This window comes from Chaetodon trifascialis, chromosome 13 (genome assembly GCF_039877785.1).
Source record: "Chaetodon trifascialis isolate fChaTrf1 chromosome 13, fChaTrf1.hap1, whole genome shotgun sequence".
Taxonomy (NCBI): domain Eukaryota; kingdom Metazoa; phylum Chordata; class Actinopteri; order Chaetodontiformes; family Chaetodontidae; genus Chaetodon; species Chaetodon trifascialis.
Window position 1 is genome coordinate 15,268,082 of NC_092068.1, and position 15,533 is coordinate 15,283,614.

The 15,533-nt window shown below is 42.3% G+C and overlaps 2 protein-coding genes across 2 annotated transcripts; one reads left to right on the forward strand and one right to left on the reverse strand.

Annotated features, from left to right (window-relative positions):
- The first annotated feature begins 17 nt into the window (after positions 1–17).
- eif4e1c (eukaryotic translation initiation factor 4E family member 1c) lies at positions 18–6,353 on the forward strand. Its single transcript, XM_070978245.1, has 7 exons — positions 18–73; positions 1,149–1,234; positions 4,519–4,614; positions 5,444–5,507; positions 5,686–5,799; positions 5,926–6,065; positions 6,197–6,353. Exons 1-7 carry the CDS (start codon positions 56–58, stop codon positions 6,309–6,311), a joined length of 633 nt encoding a protein of 210 aa, XP_070834346.1. The 5' UTR covers positions 18–55; the 3' UTR covers positions 6,312–6,353.
- Positions 6,354–11,170: 4,817 nt separating this feature from the next.
- Positions 11,171–15,321, reverse strand: LOC139341528 (transmembrane protein 150A). The gene is made up of 7 exons (XM_070978083.1): positions 14,992–15,321; positions 13,835–13,882; positions 13,651–13,713; positions 13,491–13,558; positions 13,279–13,409; positions 12,912–13,089; positions 11,171–11,711 (listed from the first exon to the last, which is right to left on the reverse strand). The coding sequence occupies exons 1-7, from the start codon at positions 15,054–15,056 to the stop codon at positions 11,518–11,520; spliced, it is 747 nt and encodes a 248-aa protein (XP_070834184.1). The 5' UTR covers positions 15,057–15,321; the 3' UTR covers positions 11,171–11,517.
- Between the last annotated feature and the right edge of the window lie 212 nt (positions 15,322–15,533).

Consider the following 15,533-nt stretch of genomic DNA (forward strand, 5'->3'; position numbering starts at 1 on the left):
GTGGATGGTCTGTGACGCAGAAGCGCTGAACGGGCAGAACATTTCTACTGTCAAGATGGCGACATCGGAGCCGGTAAGAGAGACAAGAGATAGCCGAAAAAATTCGACTAATGTGCATGGAAATAGTAGCCGCATCTTCGCCATATCTGCCTACCTAATTCCATAATCTCGCCCCCTTGAAACGGCACCCAGTATTTTGGGGAATGCTCGTGTTTCAGTTCACAGATGTGGCAGTTCGCGTGGATCACTGTTAGCGTTAGCATGCACAGCAATGTGATGGATAAGGCAGTGCCTGACTTTGTTGGCAGGGAGGGACTGACTGGACGTCGTTCATTCAAACTCCAATCAACGTTTTGTTTTAATCTACTTTAATATTACAGTCAACACCACATTGTGTTTTTTAATCAACTATCAGTCCCTTTAAATACTCCTACTACAATGTTATTGATTTTTTTCTTTTTGACAATCTGGACACGTGTGTATCTAGCTTGTAGCTAGCTAGCACGGCTGCTAAAACTAATGCTAGCGTTGTTAAGTTACCTAACTGCACCGTTAGCTTACACATTCCTGCGGTTATATCATGGATTATTTTACCAACCTAAGGCTCTCTGTTTTCTGTGAGCTGTTACGTGTAATGGTTAAAAAATGTTGACGGCGCAGAGCTGGACACTAATGTTACTGTCTCATATTTAAGTTAACAGGCGAACGGTTTCTAAAAATACTTAACGTGTCATTTTGATGGTGTGTTAGCGTATTTGAATGGTTGGACGTTCGTTCCTCATTTAACAGTGTGTGAGACAGCTGTGGTTCCCTTGAAAAAAGAAATCAATAACTATAATGTAGACATGATGGCCTATCAGGTAGATAGTGTATTTTATTCAGCTTTACAAGTTATACAGGTTTAGAAAACCGTCACTTACTTGTAATAATAACTTTTAAGTTCAGATGAGGATGGTGTCATGAGTGTAACCACAAGGCCTCATATCACAAGATTGGTAAAATATAAATCCACCCTCCCCCCACCTCATAGCTTAGCTTTTGTCATGGTTTCGATCGGTGGACAGACAGGGGTCCGACTGACGCAGATGAATGAGCATCCTTTGTATTCAGAGAAGGTATTTGATGTGTTTGTGTGTCTCTCTCCTCAGAAAGCAGCTGAAACTGAAGATCAACAGACTGACAGCCAAGTCGTTGCAAATCCCGAGCAGTATATCAAGCACCCCTTGCAAAACAGGTGGGAATAAAACAGCTGCTGTGTTTGACAGGATATTGCATCTGAAAGGTGCTCGTGCTTACATACACTGCAGCATTATGAGTGGAGATTAGATAACAGCACTTACAGTGTTGAATTTGGCATGCAAATGGCATTTTCCAACGAGCGAAACTTTCACATTATTGCAGAAGTTCTGATGGCATTTTGCAAAAAATAATGTAATCCATCACACTGATAACATATGGCCTGCTGCTGTTAAAGAGTCTAAAAAATGTGACACAGCATGACAGAACATGACAGAAATAATGGGACTGAGGCGAAGGAAGCAAATGATGTAGCAACACATGGACGAGGACCCTTCAGTCTGAAAAGGACCATTTGCTATAGTCAAAGGCAGTAAAATTGTTCTGTTGAAAAACATGTAAAAGTATGTGCTGTCCCCTGTAGAATAAGGTCAGTGGCGTAAAATTAAAAAGCGGTTGCCTGCCTGCATTAAAGAGCACCTTTCATCTTCGTCTTATTTGGGGGAAGGTCTTCACTTTGGCTCTTGCCTCGCACTCAGGGATCATTGACTTAATTTGCAGTTCTTGGATTTTAGCGTCTGCCACAGAGTCTGAACTGCTTTGAATTACTCCATGCAGTTTGGGTGGGGCTGCTGCTGGTTTTGATGCTCCCTGTGGCGAGAGCACAGTGAAATTGCTTTTCTGTAGTGACTCTGAGGATGTGTGCATGCTGACAAATGCCTACTAAACCTCTGTTCTGTATGGATGTACTTTTAAGCTATTCTTTTTTTAATATAATAATTTGAAGCACCATATTAAGCTTAAAATTGGTTTGGTGACTTCTGGTGGATGCTTGCGTTTGGTTGAAGTTTGCCTTAAATGGTGTCATGTAAGCTGTTTTTAGATTTAAACAACCAGAATCGCCGAATGAAGAATTCAGCTTCCTCTCTGCGTGCTAGTGTTGCGGTTGTTGTTCACCATTGTCCTTTTGGAAATGTTATCATAGTTCTGTGGTGGTGACGACCTATTCAGGAGCATTGTACAGTCGGTTTAGGAAATGCTGAATAGTTCACTTAGTAAGTCACTTCTAGGCCATTCTGCTTGTTCAGCCCAGCCTCGGAGGTCAAGGTTGTCCACGTCTGCTGCCCTCGCCTGGCCCACGTAATCCTGCCATTCTGCTTTCAGGCACTCGCGTTTGATCTAAACATTCTGTGGTCGGGTTTTTGTATTGTGATGCTTCCTCTGTAACAACCTTAATTATGGGGCGAGGTGTTGTCACTTCTGTCTTGCCTCACACAAGAATTTTTCACCATAATTATGTCTCAGCTTGTTGCATTAATTGGAATTTTGTAAGAGTTCCTTGTTGTGAAATAGTATACCCTCAGTTGCTAGTTTAAGTGCACCTGGCTAAAACTGATGCAGTCTAATACAACAGACAGGTGTTTCTATTATTTTGTCTTCCCCATTTTTATGAATGATGGTAGGCTAAATAACATAAATACCTCAACAAACTACCAACAACACCACAAACTCTGTACCCCGCTTTCCTGAGAAACAGCTCAGTGAAGGCAGACCAGCAAAAATGCAGGTTTATTCAGCCGTCTGAACAAAAGAAGCCATTTTAATATTATGTGATAATCAACATGCAGAGACTTGAAATTTCAGACTGGCAGTGCAACAGTATCAGTATCATGTCTGCTTATTTTTGTCAAGAGTTTGGTGAAGGTGAATCTACAGATGGGTCTGAACAGGCTGCACGTCTCTATTACATAGCTGTTACATAAGTAGGCGCAATGATCGCTTTCAACTTTCAAGTCATGGGAGATGATTTTCATATGGTATTGAAATAAAGGGAAACCGGAAGGAAGGAAAAGCACATTCAGTTTCTGAAAACCTGCAGTGTGCTGTGGGACAGGTTCTGCTTTAATATACAGTCTTGTAAATATGCTGGAAATGAAAGCACCACTGTTCTTAATGCTCAGGCTCCCATGATAATCTTTCCAGGTGTGGCTGTTCCTCTTTGCAGAGACATCAATGAATGAAAAGCTCTAAAAATTAGACCCACTTATCTCAACCCGGATTATTGATTAATTATATTATTATAATTATTATTGTTAATGCTGGGAAGGTAGAACGGGATATGAAATACGCTCTTCAGCTATTCTTAAGGACACGGTTTATGTATGCAGTTCTGGTAAAACCCTCTCTTTATCCCTACATAGGCACATCCTAAAGGTCCGAATACGTCCCCTCCTTTAATACAGTCTTGTCCTGTAGATCAGCTGATATATTGGCAACATGACAACAATGTTTCATAGCTCTAAATATCATTTGGTCAGTGTGTCATGTTTTTAGATGAGACATGGTCTTCACAGTTCTTCCATCATTACATGTTGCTGAGTCTGCGTTACATACATGCAGCGGCTGCCTCTTTGAGCTCCTCTGTTGATCCTTGCTTCCATTAGTTTTGCCTTTATTTCAAAACCAGCTGTTAGCCAAGATAGCTACACCTGTGTTTGCCAATACAATCCTCCGCCCACGCCTGAGTAAAAGGGATTAACTGGATTAGGATTTTAAAGACTTTTTGAATTGATCCATGTCGTATTACTCAGGCGGCATTTAGTGACTTATAAAGAGCAGAATCCTTGATAAATTCATCATTGACTTGACCTACTGTCTGCCAAGCTAATTTGCATGCCTTCAGTAGGCATGTAAACAAACGGTGTCCTCGGCTGGGTTCATCAGCAGAGGAGACACGCGTGTGTGTGGTCTCTCCACCACTGTTGTGTAACAATGTATCAGTGCAGTTGCTACATGGCACCAGTACAGTTTCATCCTCTCATTTGGCTTTGTTCAGTGTATTAACATCTGTGTTTATGACACACGGGTGGGGTTGATGGTTGGTTCCTGTTGTGGGGGTGGGGGGCACAGGGTTCAGCCTGTGTCCTCCAATCCCTCACCCCTCCCCTGCTAGCCTTCCTGGGAATAGATGAAAGAATAACAGCACCCGTCATAAACAAAGGCTGCGTTTGTAGTGCTGATGATGGCCGGCTTTCTCTGTCCTTTGCATTGATATGCATGCTTTTGTAGCCGGCTGTTGTGTTCTGTGCTGCATACAGTACGTATTTGTGTTATTAGGACTCTGGCTTAAGGTTATTTTGATTGCCTTTATAGGCATTTCCTCATTCTACTGAGACTAATCAGAAACATTCCTGATTTGTTTTGCTGTTCAAAAAAACAACAACTGTTTCTGTCAAATAAATGATTGTCATTCTGTGATTCTTGTCTTTTCCTCTGTCTCAGATGGGCCCTGTGGTATTTCAAAAACGACAAGAGCAAAAGCTGGACAGAGAACTTGCGTCTCATTTCCAAGTTTGACACAGTGGAGGACTTTTGGGCGTAAGTGTGCTCTGCTATTCCTGTCACGTAAATAGGATTTCATCACTATAGAGGGCTAAACCTGGAGCATTTCAGAAGAATGGTGTTTAAATAGATTATTTTGTCTTTCACTCAGTAATTCACATGAAGTCAAGAGGCCCTTTGTTTAAGCCAAACCACTATCGTGTTGTGAAGTTATTTCTAACACTGATAGAAGCACAGATCACTGAATCAGTGTGTAAAGCTAATACAGATTAGAAATCAGGGATGCACCAGTTCATTACTGATATGGAATATTGATCTACTACTGATTCAAATAGCTGGATTTGGTGTCTGTGACACTGGAGCCAATCTATTCAGTTCTATGTTGATGTCTGCCTGCGGCTGTGAACCACCATGTTCTTACAAACACAAACAGAAAGGATCATTTGTAGTTCTGAACATAACAGAAGACTTGATCTACTCAGTCCAGCACTGGGCATGATGGGAAATGAGGACTGTTGCTGCAATATGTAATAAGGCAGTGCACAGCATTCACACCAGTCCTGTAGATACTGACCGTCTCTGCATCCGGACTGTCTTCTCTGGGAATTTCCTACTGTTGTCATCAACTGTTTAAATCCTCACGTTGCTAACACCAAGGTGGCAGCAGCGCTGGTAGCTGAGGATGCTAAAGTTATAAAGCTGAAAACAAACTGGATCGGTGCATCTCTATCGAAAATAATAGAGGCAGTAATGGGGGCAACAGTTCTGTCTTTATGCTTATGTACCTTCCTCTGTTGAATTCTTCACTGGACCATTAACGTGAATCGTGGCTGTCGATGTGAACACTGCTCTGCGTTTCTTACAGATTATACAACCATATACAGCAACCAAGCAAACTTGGCTTTGGCTGTGATTACTGTTTATTTAAGGTAAGGGTTTGTTTATTAATAAATACAGTTGTTTACCTTGTCAACCATTTGGGATGTTTGCAGCATGTAAAATTAGAACAGCTTCAAATTCACAGTCGTCCCACAATGTCAAAAAACCATTGCATGCCCTTAACTTTTTTTAATGATGTATTTAATGGCTTTTTTCGACGTGTGCTAGGATGGGATCAAGCCCATGTGGGAGGACGACAGGAACAAGCTTGGGGGTCGATGGCTGATGACTCTCAATAAACAACAGAGACACAACGACCTTGACCGCTTCTGGATGGAGACGGTAAGACGACTGCTTTCGCGGAGCCGCTGCACAAAGCTCATACTGACCATGTATCTTCTTAATGTTTGTGAGTCACGATAAAAGGAACAACGTGATTCATGCGGTGTGTGTTTGTGCGTTCTGCAGCTCTTGTGTTTAGTCGGTGAGTCGTTTGATGAGGCAAGTGAAGACGTGTGTGGAGCTGTGGTCAACGTCAGACCCAAAGGTGACAAAATAGCCATCTGGACGAGCAACTGCCAAAACAGGGACGCCATCATGACGATAGGGTAAGTTGAAAAGTCAACTTGTCACTCGGAAATAATGCCCAGCACAAGTGATGGAAAGAGCTGACCACTAGATGGTGACACCACGTTTGCTTGAGTCCTCACACAGCGTCCAACCTATTGTCTCTCCACAGTCAGCTTTATAAAGAGCGCCTGAACATCCCTACCAAAGCCATGATCGGCTACCAGTCACATGACGACACATCCAGCAAGAGCGGATCCACCACCAAGAACATGTACTCCGTTTGAACCCCACCCCCACCCCCTTCAACTTGCTGTAGATTTAAACAATTACCAAACTGCATCATCACAATAATAATTTTGGAGTTGTCAACTACTGTAGTGTCTTTTCCTTTTATTAAACAGAGATTTGTTCACGATGTGTACAGCTGGAGCCCCCCACACCCGACATGAGAAATTAGTAGAAATAGGGAGGAGGCCAGAAAGGAGAAGAGTATTTGGCTCAAGATGTCATACATGAGCAAGAGAACACAAATGATTTGCTTTTAGAGTTGAAGAGAGTTCTGTGATTAATACCAGTTACTAGCTTAACTAAGAACAAGCTTTTTTTCAGTACTTGATGGCTTGGAGTTGGAAAAAAAAATTAACTGTTCAGCCTTGTGTTTCTCTCATGCCGAGTTCTCACTCCTTACAAACAATGTTTCTCACCTCGCAGGAAAAGATGATAGGCAACTTATCCTTTTCACAGGAGAAATTTTAAGGGCAATTTTAACTTGATTTATCCGGAAGTGTTAAGCATGAAGAATCTACAGTATCTTAAAGGTGTGTAAAAGCTGTGGTCACACTCCAAACTGAAGGGTTTGGATTTAAGGCCACTTGTTTGTTTCAGCCATGCTGGAATTGTGGAATATTGCTTGTAGTACTTTTTGAACTTTTTTTCCTCCCCTTACATTATTTATAATGTATGCATTGCAGTTGAACTTCTTAGTTGAAAGACAACATGAAACTTGTGTTTTTTCAAATTGTTTTTTTTCCTCTTTTTTTGTTTATTTTTTTTTTCTTTTTGTTAACAATGTGGACTACTGCATATAGATGACATTTTTTACAGTGTACCATACAGTAAAGATGCTGACAGAATTAGGTGTGCTTTTCACTGTCTTCTTCCTAACAAAACTGTAGATAATGTCACACTCCTCTTGGTTGATGCAAAGGAAAGATGATATTCATTGTGAAATGATTTTGCTCATAATGTATCTTTATTATCTGTAATTCCAGGATGTATATTACCTTCTTTCAAGTAAAGGTTAAGTGCTTTGCATTAAAATCAGAACCGTCTTCTCTTCACTGAATCATGAAAAAATGAGTCCTCAGCCTGCAATTTGTTTACAAAATCTCAGCTAATCTGCTTGTTCAGAACTGATGACCCCTGATAGAAATGGAAACTCAAAAGGTCACATCCAGACTCTGCTCCACCAGCTTGAATAATCATTTCATGCAGCATCCACTACAGCAGTTGAAGTTTTAAAAAAGCTACCGTCCCTCTCTAAACACATGAAGCAAACCATACAACGTACTGCTGAGAAAAGTATCGTATTCATGCGGGAGCTCATTGCACGAGAGGAGGAAAAAAGTTTTCACAGCCTTTAAGTTGCTTTAAATCATCACTGCAGTTTGTCCTTTGGCACAATTACAATTGTCATTTGGCAGACGCTTTTATCCGAAGTGACGCACATTTGAGATTTTCATACATCACAAACAAGGTTCTAGATGGGAGAGAGCAGCAAGAGTAACTGCCCTAAAGCAAATTTCTGGTCCATATAGACATAGGTGCTACGAGGCAGTGGTATGAAGTAATGCATGGAGTGAATAGAGTTTTTTGTTTGTTTTTAAGAAACAAGGTGATCAGTAGGGCTTTGTCTTAAGCTTTTTTTCTAAAGATCAAGAGGGGGGACTGCACAGTGGCGCAGCAGGTAGTGTGCGTGTCTCACAGCAAGAAAGTCGCCCGCTCGATTCCCGGGTCGGGCCTTCCTGCGCGAAGCCTGCATGTTCTTCCCGTGCATGTGTGGGCCCTCTCCGGGTACCTCAGCTTCCCCACTCAACAGACCAAAAACATGCTCATTAGGTTAATTGGTGACTCTAAATTGTCCTTAGGTGTGAGTGTGAGTGTGAATGGTTGTATGCCATGTGTGTTGCCCTGCGATCGACTGGTGACTGGCCCAGGGTGCACCCCGCCTCCTGCCCGCAGACAGTTGGGATAGGCCCCAGCTCCCCCCCCAGCCCCCCCGCAACCCCAAAAGGGATAGGCGGTATAGAAAATGGATGGATGGATGGATCAAGAGGGGCTCTGCAGAATGAATGGAGCTTGATTACTTGTTCCACCACCAGGAAACCACAGAAGAAAGTCTAGCTCAAGACTTAGGGCCTTTTTGAGCTGGCAGGGAGGGAGCGCAAACCTGAATGAGGGAGCTCGGGTAGGTCGGAGCGGTCTTGGTGGCAGCAACCGAGAGCCTGTGGAGGAATATGAACAGCGGAGTGACATGCGCTCGTTTGGGCTGATTGAAGACCAGGCAAGCCGCTGCATTCTGTATCACCTGTAAGGGTTCCAACGAGCATGCTGGGAGCCCTGCCAGTAAGCATGCTTAGACAGGTATGGTCTGATCTTCCTGATGTTGTACAGGGTAAATCGGTATGACCGAATTGGTCATCAATCATGACACCCAAGTTTCTGGCGGATTTTGCGGGAGTGAGCAGAGCTGAGTCGAGCTGGATACTGATCTGTTGTTGTATATAGGGACTGGCCGGGATGACCAGGAGCTTGCTCTTTGACAGGTTAAGCTGAAGGTGGTGCTCCTTCATCCATGCCAAGATATTGGCCAGGCATGCTGATATCTGTGCCGAGACTGTGGGGTCGTCTGATGGGAACGAAAGTAGGAGCAGGGTATTGTCAGCATATGAATGGTATGAGAAGCCATGTGAGCAGATGACAGCACCAAATGCGGTGGTGTATACTGAAAAGAGAAGGGGTCCAAGCACTGACCCTTGAGGTACCCCTGTGGACAAGAAGTGGGATTTAGACACCTCTCCCCTCCAAGATACTGCAAAAGATCGCCCTGAGAGGTAGGACTCAAACCAGCAGAGAGCAGATCCTGATATAAGCCGAGCTCAGCGAGTATGGAGAGGAGGATTTGGTGGTTAACCGTGTCAAAGGCAGAGGACCAGAGGTGGGTAGTAACGCGCTACATTTACTCCGTTACATTTACTTGAGTAACTTTTTGAATAAATTGTACTTGTAAGAGTAGTTTTAATGCAGCATACTTTTTACTTTTACTTGAGTATATTTGTGAAGAAGAAGCGGTACTTTTACTCCGTTACATTAGGCTACATTCTGCTCACTGTTTTATTTTTATTGATCCATCCGATTCGTGGTCTCTTTGTTTATGTTTTGTTTTGTCGAGAATTCCAGCGGACGCTCTGTGACATAACAGCATCTCACTGATCAAATGTAGCCGCTATGGTTGAACTTCAGCCACGCCGTCACGTGACCGGCCGCGCACAAAATACCCGCGGCAAGCAGGCCAGGCTAGCCGGAAAACAGCACAGAAGCGAGATTGAAGTAACACGGTAGAGACAACGGCGTGCGTTTCGCAGCAAGCCGAAGAGGCACAACACCCCTGGCCCCACATAAAATCAACGCTCACCCTCCACACAAACAAGTGGACGTTTCAGCTTACAAAAACTCAACGTCGAATTTGAGGAAACACATTGCGGTAAGTATGTGCTTTTGGCTGTCTTCGTAGGCTAACGTTAGCCCTGTTGCAATGTCAGAAATAACTGTAAAATACATTGTTTTTGGGGAAATTTATTGACACACTGCGCCCTCAGACGGCAAGATAACACACACACACACACACACACACACACACACACACACACACACACGGTTGATATAAACTTATGTGCAGACTGCCTTTTTCCTCTTGTTCTTTGAAATCTCTGCTTATTGCTCATCCCATTGTTTTGTTATTATGTTACTTTGTAAAGATTTAATTTATTATTGTTGTAGTTGTTTAAGAGATATTCTCTGGCTCTGGATTTTTTCATTGCTGTTTTATGTTTTTGTGCATTCAGGATATTATTCGATGTCCTGATTAATAAACAAAGCAGTTACTCAGCCTTTACTCAGTACTTGAGTATTTTTTTCACTTAGTACTTTTTACTCTTAAGCAAGTAATTAATTGGGGGACTACTTTTTACTTTTACTTGAGTAATATTATTCTAAAGTAATGATACTCTTACTTGAGTACAATTTTTGGCTACTCTACCCACCTCTGCAGAGGACTGACCAGTAGCTCTAACTGATATTTGTTTCCTCTACAGGTAAGAGCGCAGTCTCTGTTGAGTGTCTGTGTTTGAAACCAGATTGACTGGGATCATTCAGGTTGTCATTGGAAAGGAACTCAGAGACCTGATTAAAGACCGTGTGTGCCCAAGAGTCTTGGAAAGGAAAGTGAGGAGTGAAACTGACCTGTAATTTTCAACCTGAGCTGGGTCAAGTGTAGGTTTCTTTAGCAGTGGGGTTACTCAGGCTTGTTTAAAAGCAGTGGGGAACACAACCGTTGAAAGTGAGGAGTTGATCACACACACACACACACACACACACATACAGTGAAAATACACAAACCACACCTAAAAACTTTGTACTGCAAAGAACACAGACAACACCCGCAATACTGAGCATAGCTATTACTGCACTTCTGGATCTTTAAATTGTTCCTGATGAGGCATTGAAGTCTGTGTTTTTAGTGTGTACCGTGAATGAATTGTCAAAACTAACTTATCTGAATGTCACTCAGTAATCATCCAGTCAAACAGGATCTTGTGACGTGACATTCAGACGTCTGAATGGGTGCATTGCAATGTCCTCCACCCTTCTGATAGAGCTACAGATCTTCATCTCAGCAGAATAACAGGACTTCTCAGTGTGTTCAGAGGTCATGATTTTATTATGCAGTTAGATCCTTAAAGGAGGAACCTTAAGGTTAAACTAACATCAGCCAGATTTTCAAGATGTTTGGTTCACATGATGAGTCATTGTTCATCAAGTTATTGCACAAAAAACAAACATAAATAACGTGTACAAGAGTATGATGGTTAATTGTTCTGTTGGCAGAGCAGCAACATGGCACAAAATTATAAAATGTCCGATGTGTTTTGTTCATGTGCCGTGCAAGCTCGTTGATTTCAATAAAAAAGGAGTGTTTTACCTAAGAAACAGAAATGCCCAGTAAAGAAGATCATAACATTTGAGGCAACAGTATCAAGACTGAGGAATAAAACCAGTCATAATCCACAAATGGGTATAAATCCTTCCCAGCGGAGAGATGAAAATAAATTATTGGTCCCCTTGCCACGATCCAGCCACTGTCTTTACAGATGCCTTACTCAGTCCATCCTCACTACTCGTGTGCGTCAGCTGGACCCTGGCAGCCCTATATCAGGACATTGTCATCATCAAGGGCTTTTCTTCTTCTCGTTTGCTTAGCAGGTTTGATATCATGAAGGAGGAGAAGAAGCAAAACTCCACGGCGTAGCTGAGCTCGAACAGCTCCAGGTTGACACTGAGCATCCACTCAAATATAGCAGACACGTGGAGGTAAAAGTAGTCGTCCTGGGCAAACAAAACCGTATCTGAAGGGTTGCAGGTTAAGGATGTGTGGAGTGGTTAGTGGCAGTCAGACGTTTCACTCATCACATGTTAGAACATGCCATTTTGTTTTGCTTCTGAGCAGACTGGAGATCACGTCAATACCCTGATGTACAGCCAAAAGACTTCACAACAGTAAGACAACAGGAATTTCTCAATGCACAAAATGCTTTTAGCCAAGGGCAACGGGACTTGTTTTATGCCTCTGCATTTAGAAGAAGCCCTTTGGATGCAAATCTTCAGTCACTAATGTCTGGCTGCTTTTGATATCACACTTCTTTATGACCTGAATGATTGAGAACCTTCACCTTTAGCCAGGTGTAGTGAATATATTACATAAGCATGTGCATATGTAGTCCAGTGTGATCCTAGATTCTGTATTCAGTTCTGACTTGAGTTGTGCTTCACCGCTGGTGTCCAGCTCCCTTTGAGCCTGACATTAAACCCTTAACTGCTCCACAAGAGGACTCAGATTGTGTCACTGTGCAGTTTCCCGATGTAAGAGTGTAAAATGTGAAGCTACGTGGAAAGTGGTTAACGATTGATCTGGCGAAGAAGAAAAAAAAGCCAATACTTCATATCTTCTTTTGCCATGTGGACTGATCTGGCCAGTCCCACTTTGTAAACAGAGCAGCAGACCGGATGCAAACATGGCACAAAGGGACTGCAGTGCTGGAAAGCAGCTGTGAGTGAAACTCAGGTAGTCACTGCTGACGTCAACTGCTGCACGGCAAAAACTCAGTGCTCAAAACGAGAGAGCAGAAATGTAACTTAAGCAAAATTCACACACACCTAGTGTCACTGAACTCAGACTTATCTACATATTAGTGTGACCAGTACATTCGTCTGGACACAAAGCAGTTGAAATCTCAGTCAAAAGGTAGAAAATATATCACTGAGATAATTAAGGGTAAAAAAGAAACAAGTGAAAATGAGACATAAAAGGTTCCTGGAAGATTTATCTTGTCAGACAAAAAACAAGCATATATTGCCTTGATTTAAGATTTCTCTTACCTGTACCTACAAAGCCTTTCAAGCCACAACAAATGAACCAAGTTGACTATTCTCCAACCTGCTTTACCCCCCACGGCAAATGTAACTTAAGCAATAATATCCTCAAACAGAAGAGTTCTGTGGACTTGACCGCACAGCGGTGAATGTGACTGAGATTTCTGAAAGGATACAGCAGATGGTGACAATGGTTTGAACTATAGTGGAGATGATGCGGACTGGGTAGAGGACCCGCTCATATCCTGTCAGCACACACTTCCCGGTCAGTGCAGTGAGCAGAACAGTGTAGAAGCAGATGCACATGAAACTGATGGCAGCTCCCAGGTAGTGAAGGAGTGACAGGTAACCTGGCTGTGGAGGACAGTCATAATTCAGTCAAATCATTACAGATTACATAAAACAAACCCAGGTGCAAATCGAAGCTGTTCAGCTTTATCGTCAACATTATACGAGGACGTTCAGTCAGCTTACTGCTCTGTGAGGTGGATTTCTGTCACAGGTATTTATTCAGAAACGTTCAGCAGGAAGTGCAGTACTTACATTGCAGTTTCCAGCAGCGAAAGCCCCCATGGCTGCCACCACACCGAAGACAAGTGCAAACTTGCTCAGCATGCAATGACACGCGTGTTTCTCCATAATATGGGCATGGTGGAATATACAGAACAGCAGAACTAAAGAGGAGATCACAGTTGGTATCACACATATCACTCAAATCATGTGCACCATGTTGGGCCTTGAGCAGGTGAACTCACACAGAAAGGATCCAGCGTTGATCGTGGCTGTAAACAGGGAACTCTCTGGTGCATTCGTCCCACTCGAGCTGGAATCACATAATGTGTTCAATTGATGAAGTCTCACTGTTTGACTGCAGCAGAAAGGACAAGCGGACCGTGAAATTAGCTGTATTCTCACCTTATAGTGGGAACAAAGCAACATCCAGTGGACTGATTCCCTCTGCAGTAGTTGTCACTTCCCCTGGAAACAAATGAGATAAGACTTTACCGATCCCTGAAATTCAATACAGTAAATGAATGAGTTTCTGCAGAATCTGTCACATCCAAATGCTGGTGGTGAACAACAATGAGACACAACTCACCAGTCACTGAGAGAGCACACGTGATTGTTGGAGAAGGCCAGGCCATATCTGGAAACATGAAACAAAAGACATACTATAGCATTTTCTTCTTATTTACATTTTGGACAATGTCCCGACTTTTTTGGAGTTAGGGTTGTACTCTGGAGAGGATGACTGCCAATTAGGCGCTGAGTCATCAATAAACCTCCACAAATATTTCAGACATACAGCTTGAAGAACGAGCTCTGGCAATTTGCAGAAAATTACACTAAATTACTTTGTTAATAATCAACATACATAATGAAACATCTGGATGCATGTCAATCAAAGATATTCAGTTAAACACTAAATGGAAGTGGATGGTGAAACTGAGGAGGAAGTACAGTGTACACGCACTCAAAAATGACTAACAGAGCTTAATGATTACATAAATACATAAATACATGAATGAATAACACATAGAATTAAAAGTATTCATGGCTGAAGTTGACGGAAACAAATTGCTGATAATAGTAATTGAATTTTTGTATTTCTTGAAAGTTCAGTGTTCACACCTTGCAGCAGACAAAACTAGCTGGATCACATACTTCAGGCTGCTGCGTCATAACATGTCTAAGTATAGAGAGCAGGTACCTTTTTCCCATGCATTGAAATTCAAAAGCTGCTCTGAAGGAGACTTTTATATAAACACTTTTCACAAATAACACACACAGAACTGGAATATTAGAATAAAAGCATGTGAGAAGCACACCTGCCAACAACAACAGCAACAACAAAAAACCCTGTAAAGTAATTCCATTACTTTGTCTTCAAGGTAAATGTTGTCACCACAGTGCTACTGGAATCTCACTGCCCTTAGCCAGAAACACACTGTTCAAATACAGCTGATGACCATGATGTGTCAGTCAATAGTATCTCTGCAGCTTCATGATCAGCTTTAAATAAAAGCTTTCAGATGTGAATAATGCTGATGAAATGAGGTTTTAGCCAGTTCACTAAGGATGTTCCTAAGGCCCCAAACTAATACTAAAAATCAAACTAATAAACTTTGTATTTGCAGGACAGCACACAGACAGAGGCAGACAACAAAACCAAAAGTTGCTTGTTTGTTTGTTAAACAATTGTTCTCATACTTTTAAAAACAAATGTGAATGTGAAAGTGTGAATTTCTAACTTACACAGTCCATGTTCCAATGAAGGAGACCAGGGAGAGGGAGATGGGGAAGATAATCCAGAGCACCATGTCTTGGTGGTGAGGAAGGCGAGGAACAAATAGAAACAACAATTCCTGAAGTCCAAGTGTCTTTAAAACACGCTACAGTCGACCTCCTCAGGGGTTTTGAGATTCCTCACAAAGTCAGCCTCATACCTACAGAGCAAGAGTGAGGCTGGAACAAAAAATTAAGTCCTGACCACCAAATATGATGTAACTGTAGTTCAGGATCTCCAGGCAGACAACCACACTGCTGTAGTTAGTTAAGTCACCATCCAGAGTACACTTCTGCTTTATTGGAGAGTCTCTCTGCCACTCCTTTGAAGCGCCACCTTACCCCGTCAGAACAAGTGTTGTGAAACATGGGGTTGGCCTTTTTGACGGTGGTGCACTGTTTGTTTTATTCCAAACTGACTCGCCTTTATAGTACATCCTAAACCAGCCGCTGTAAACTTTATTACACACTACCAGGTGCCTCTGGATTTGAATTATGACCTTGTCCAACAG

What these genes read in the sequence shown, in the direction of transcription:
- LOC139341528 (XM_070978083.1), bottom strand. Translation starts at nt 15,056, where the DNA reads ATGGTGCTCTGGATTATCTTCCCCATCTCCCTCTCCCTGGTCTCCTTC. An exon ending in TGCTTTGTTCCCACTATAAG is followed by an intron (nt 13,559 to 13,650) that starts GTGAGAATACAG and finishes ATGTGATTCCAG; the next exon opens with CTCGAGTGGGACGAATGCAC. An exon ending in AACCATTGTCACCATCTGCT is followed by an intron (nt 11,712 to 12,911) that starts GTATCCTTTCAG and finishes GCAACCCTTCAG; the next exon opens with ATACGGTTTTGTTTGCCCAG.
- eif4e1c (XM_070978245.1), top strand. An exon ending in ACAGTGGAGGACTTTTGGGC is followed by an intron (nt 4,615 to 5,443) that starts GTAAGTGTGCTC and finishes CGTTTCTTACAG; the next exon opens with ATTATACAACCATATACAGC. An exon ending in ACCGCTTCTGGATGGAGACG is followed by an intron (nt 5,800 to 5,925) that starts GTAAGACGACTG and finishes TGCGTTCTGCAG; the next exon opens with CTCTTGTGTTTAGTCGGTGA.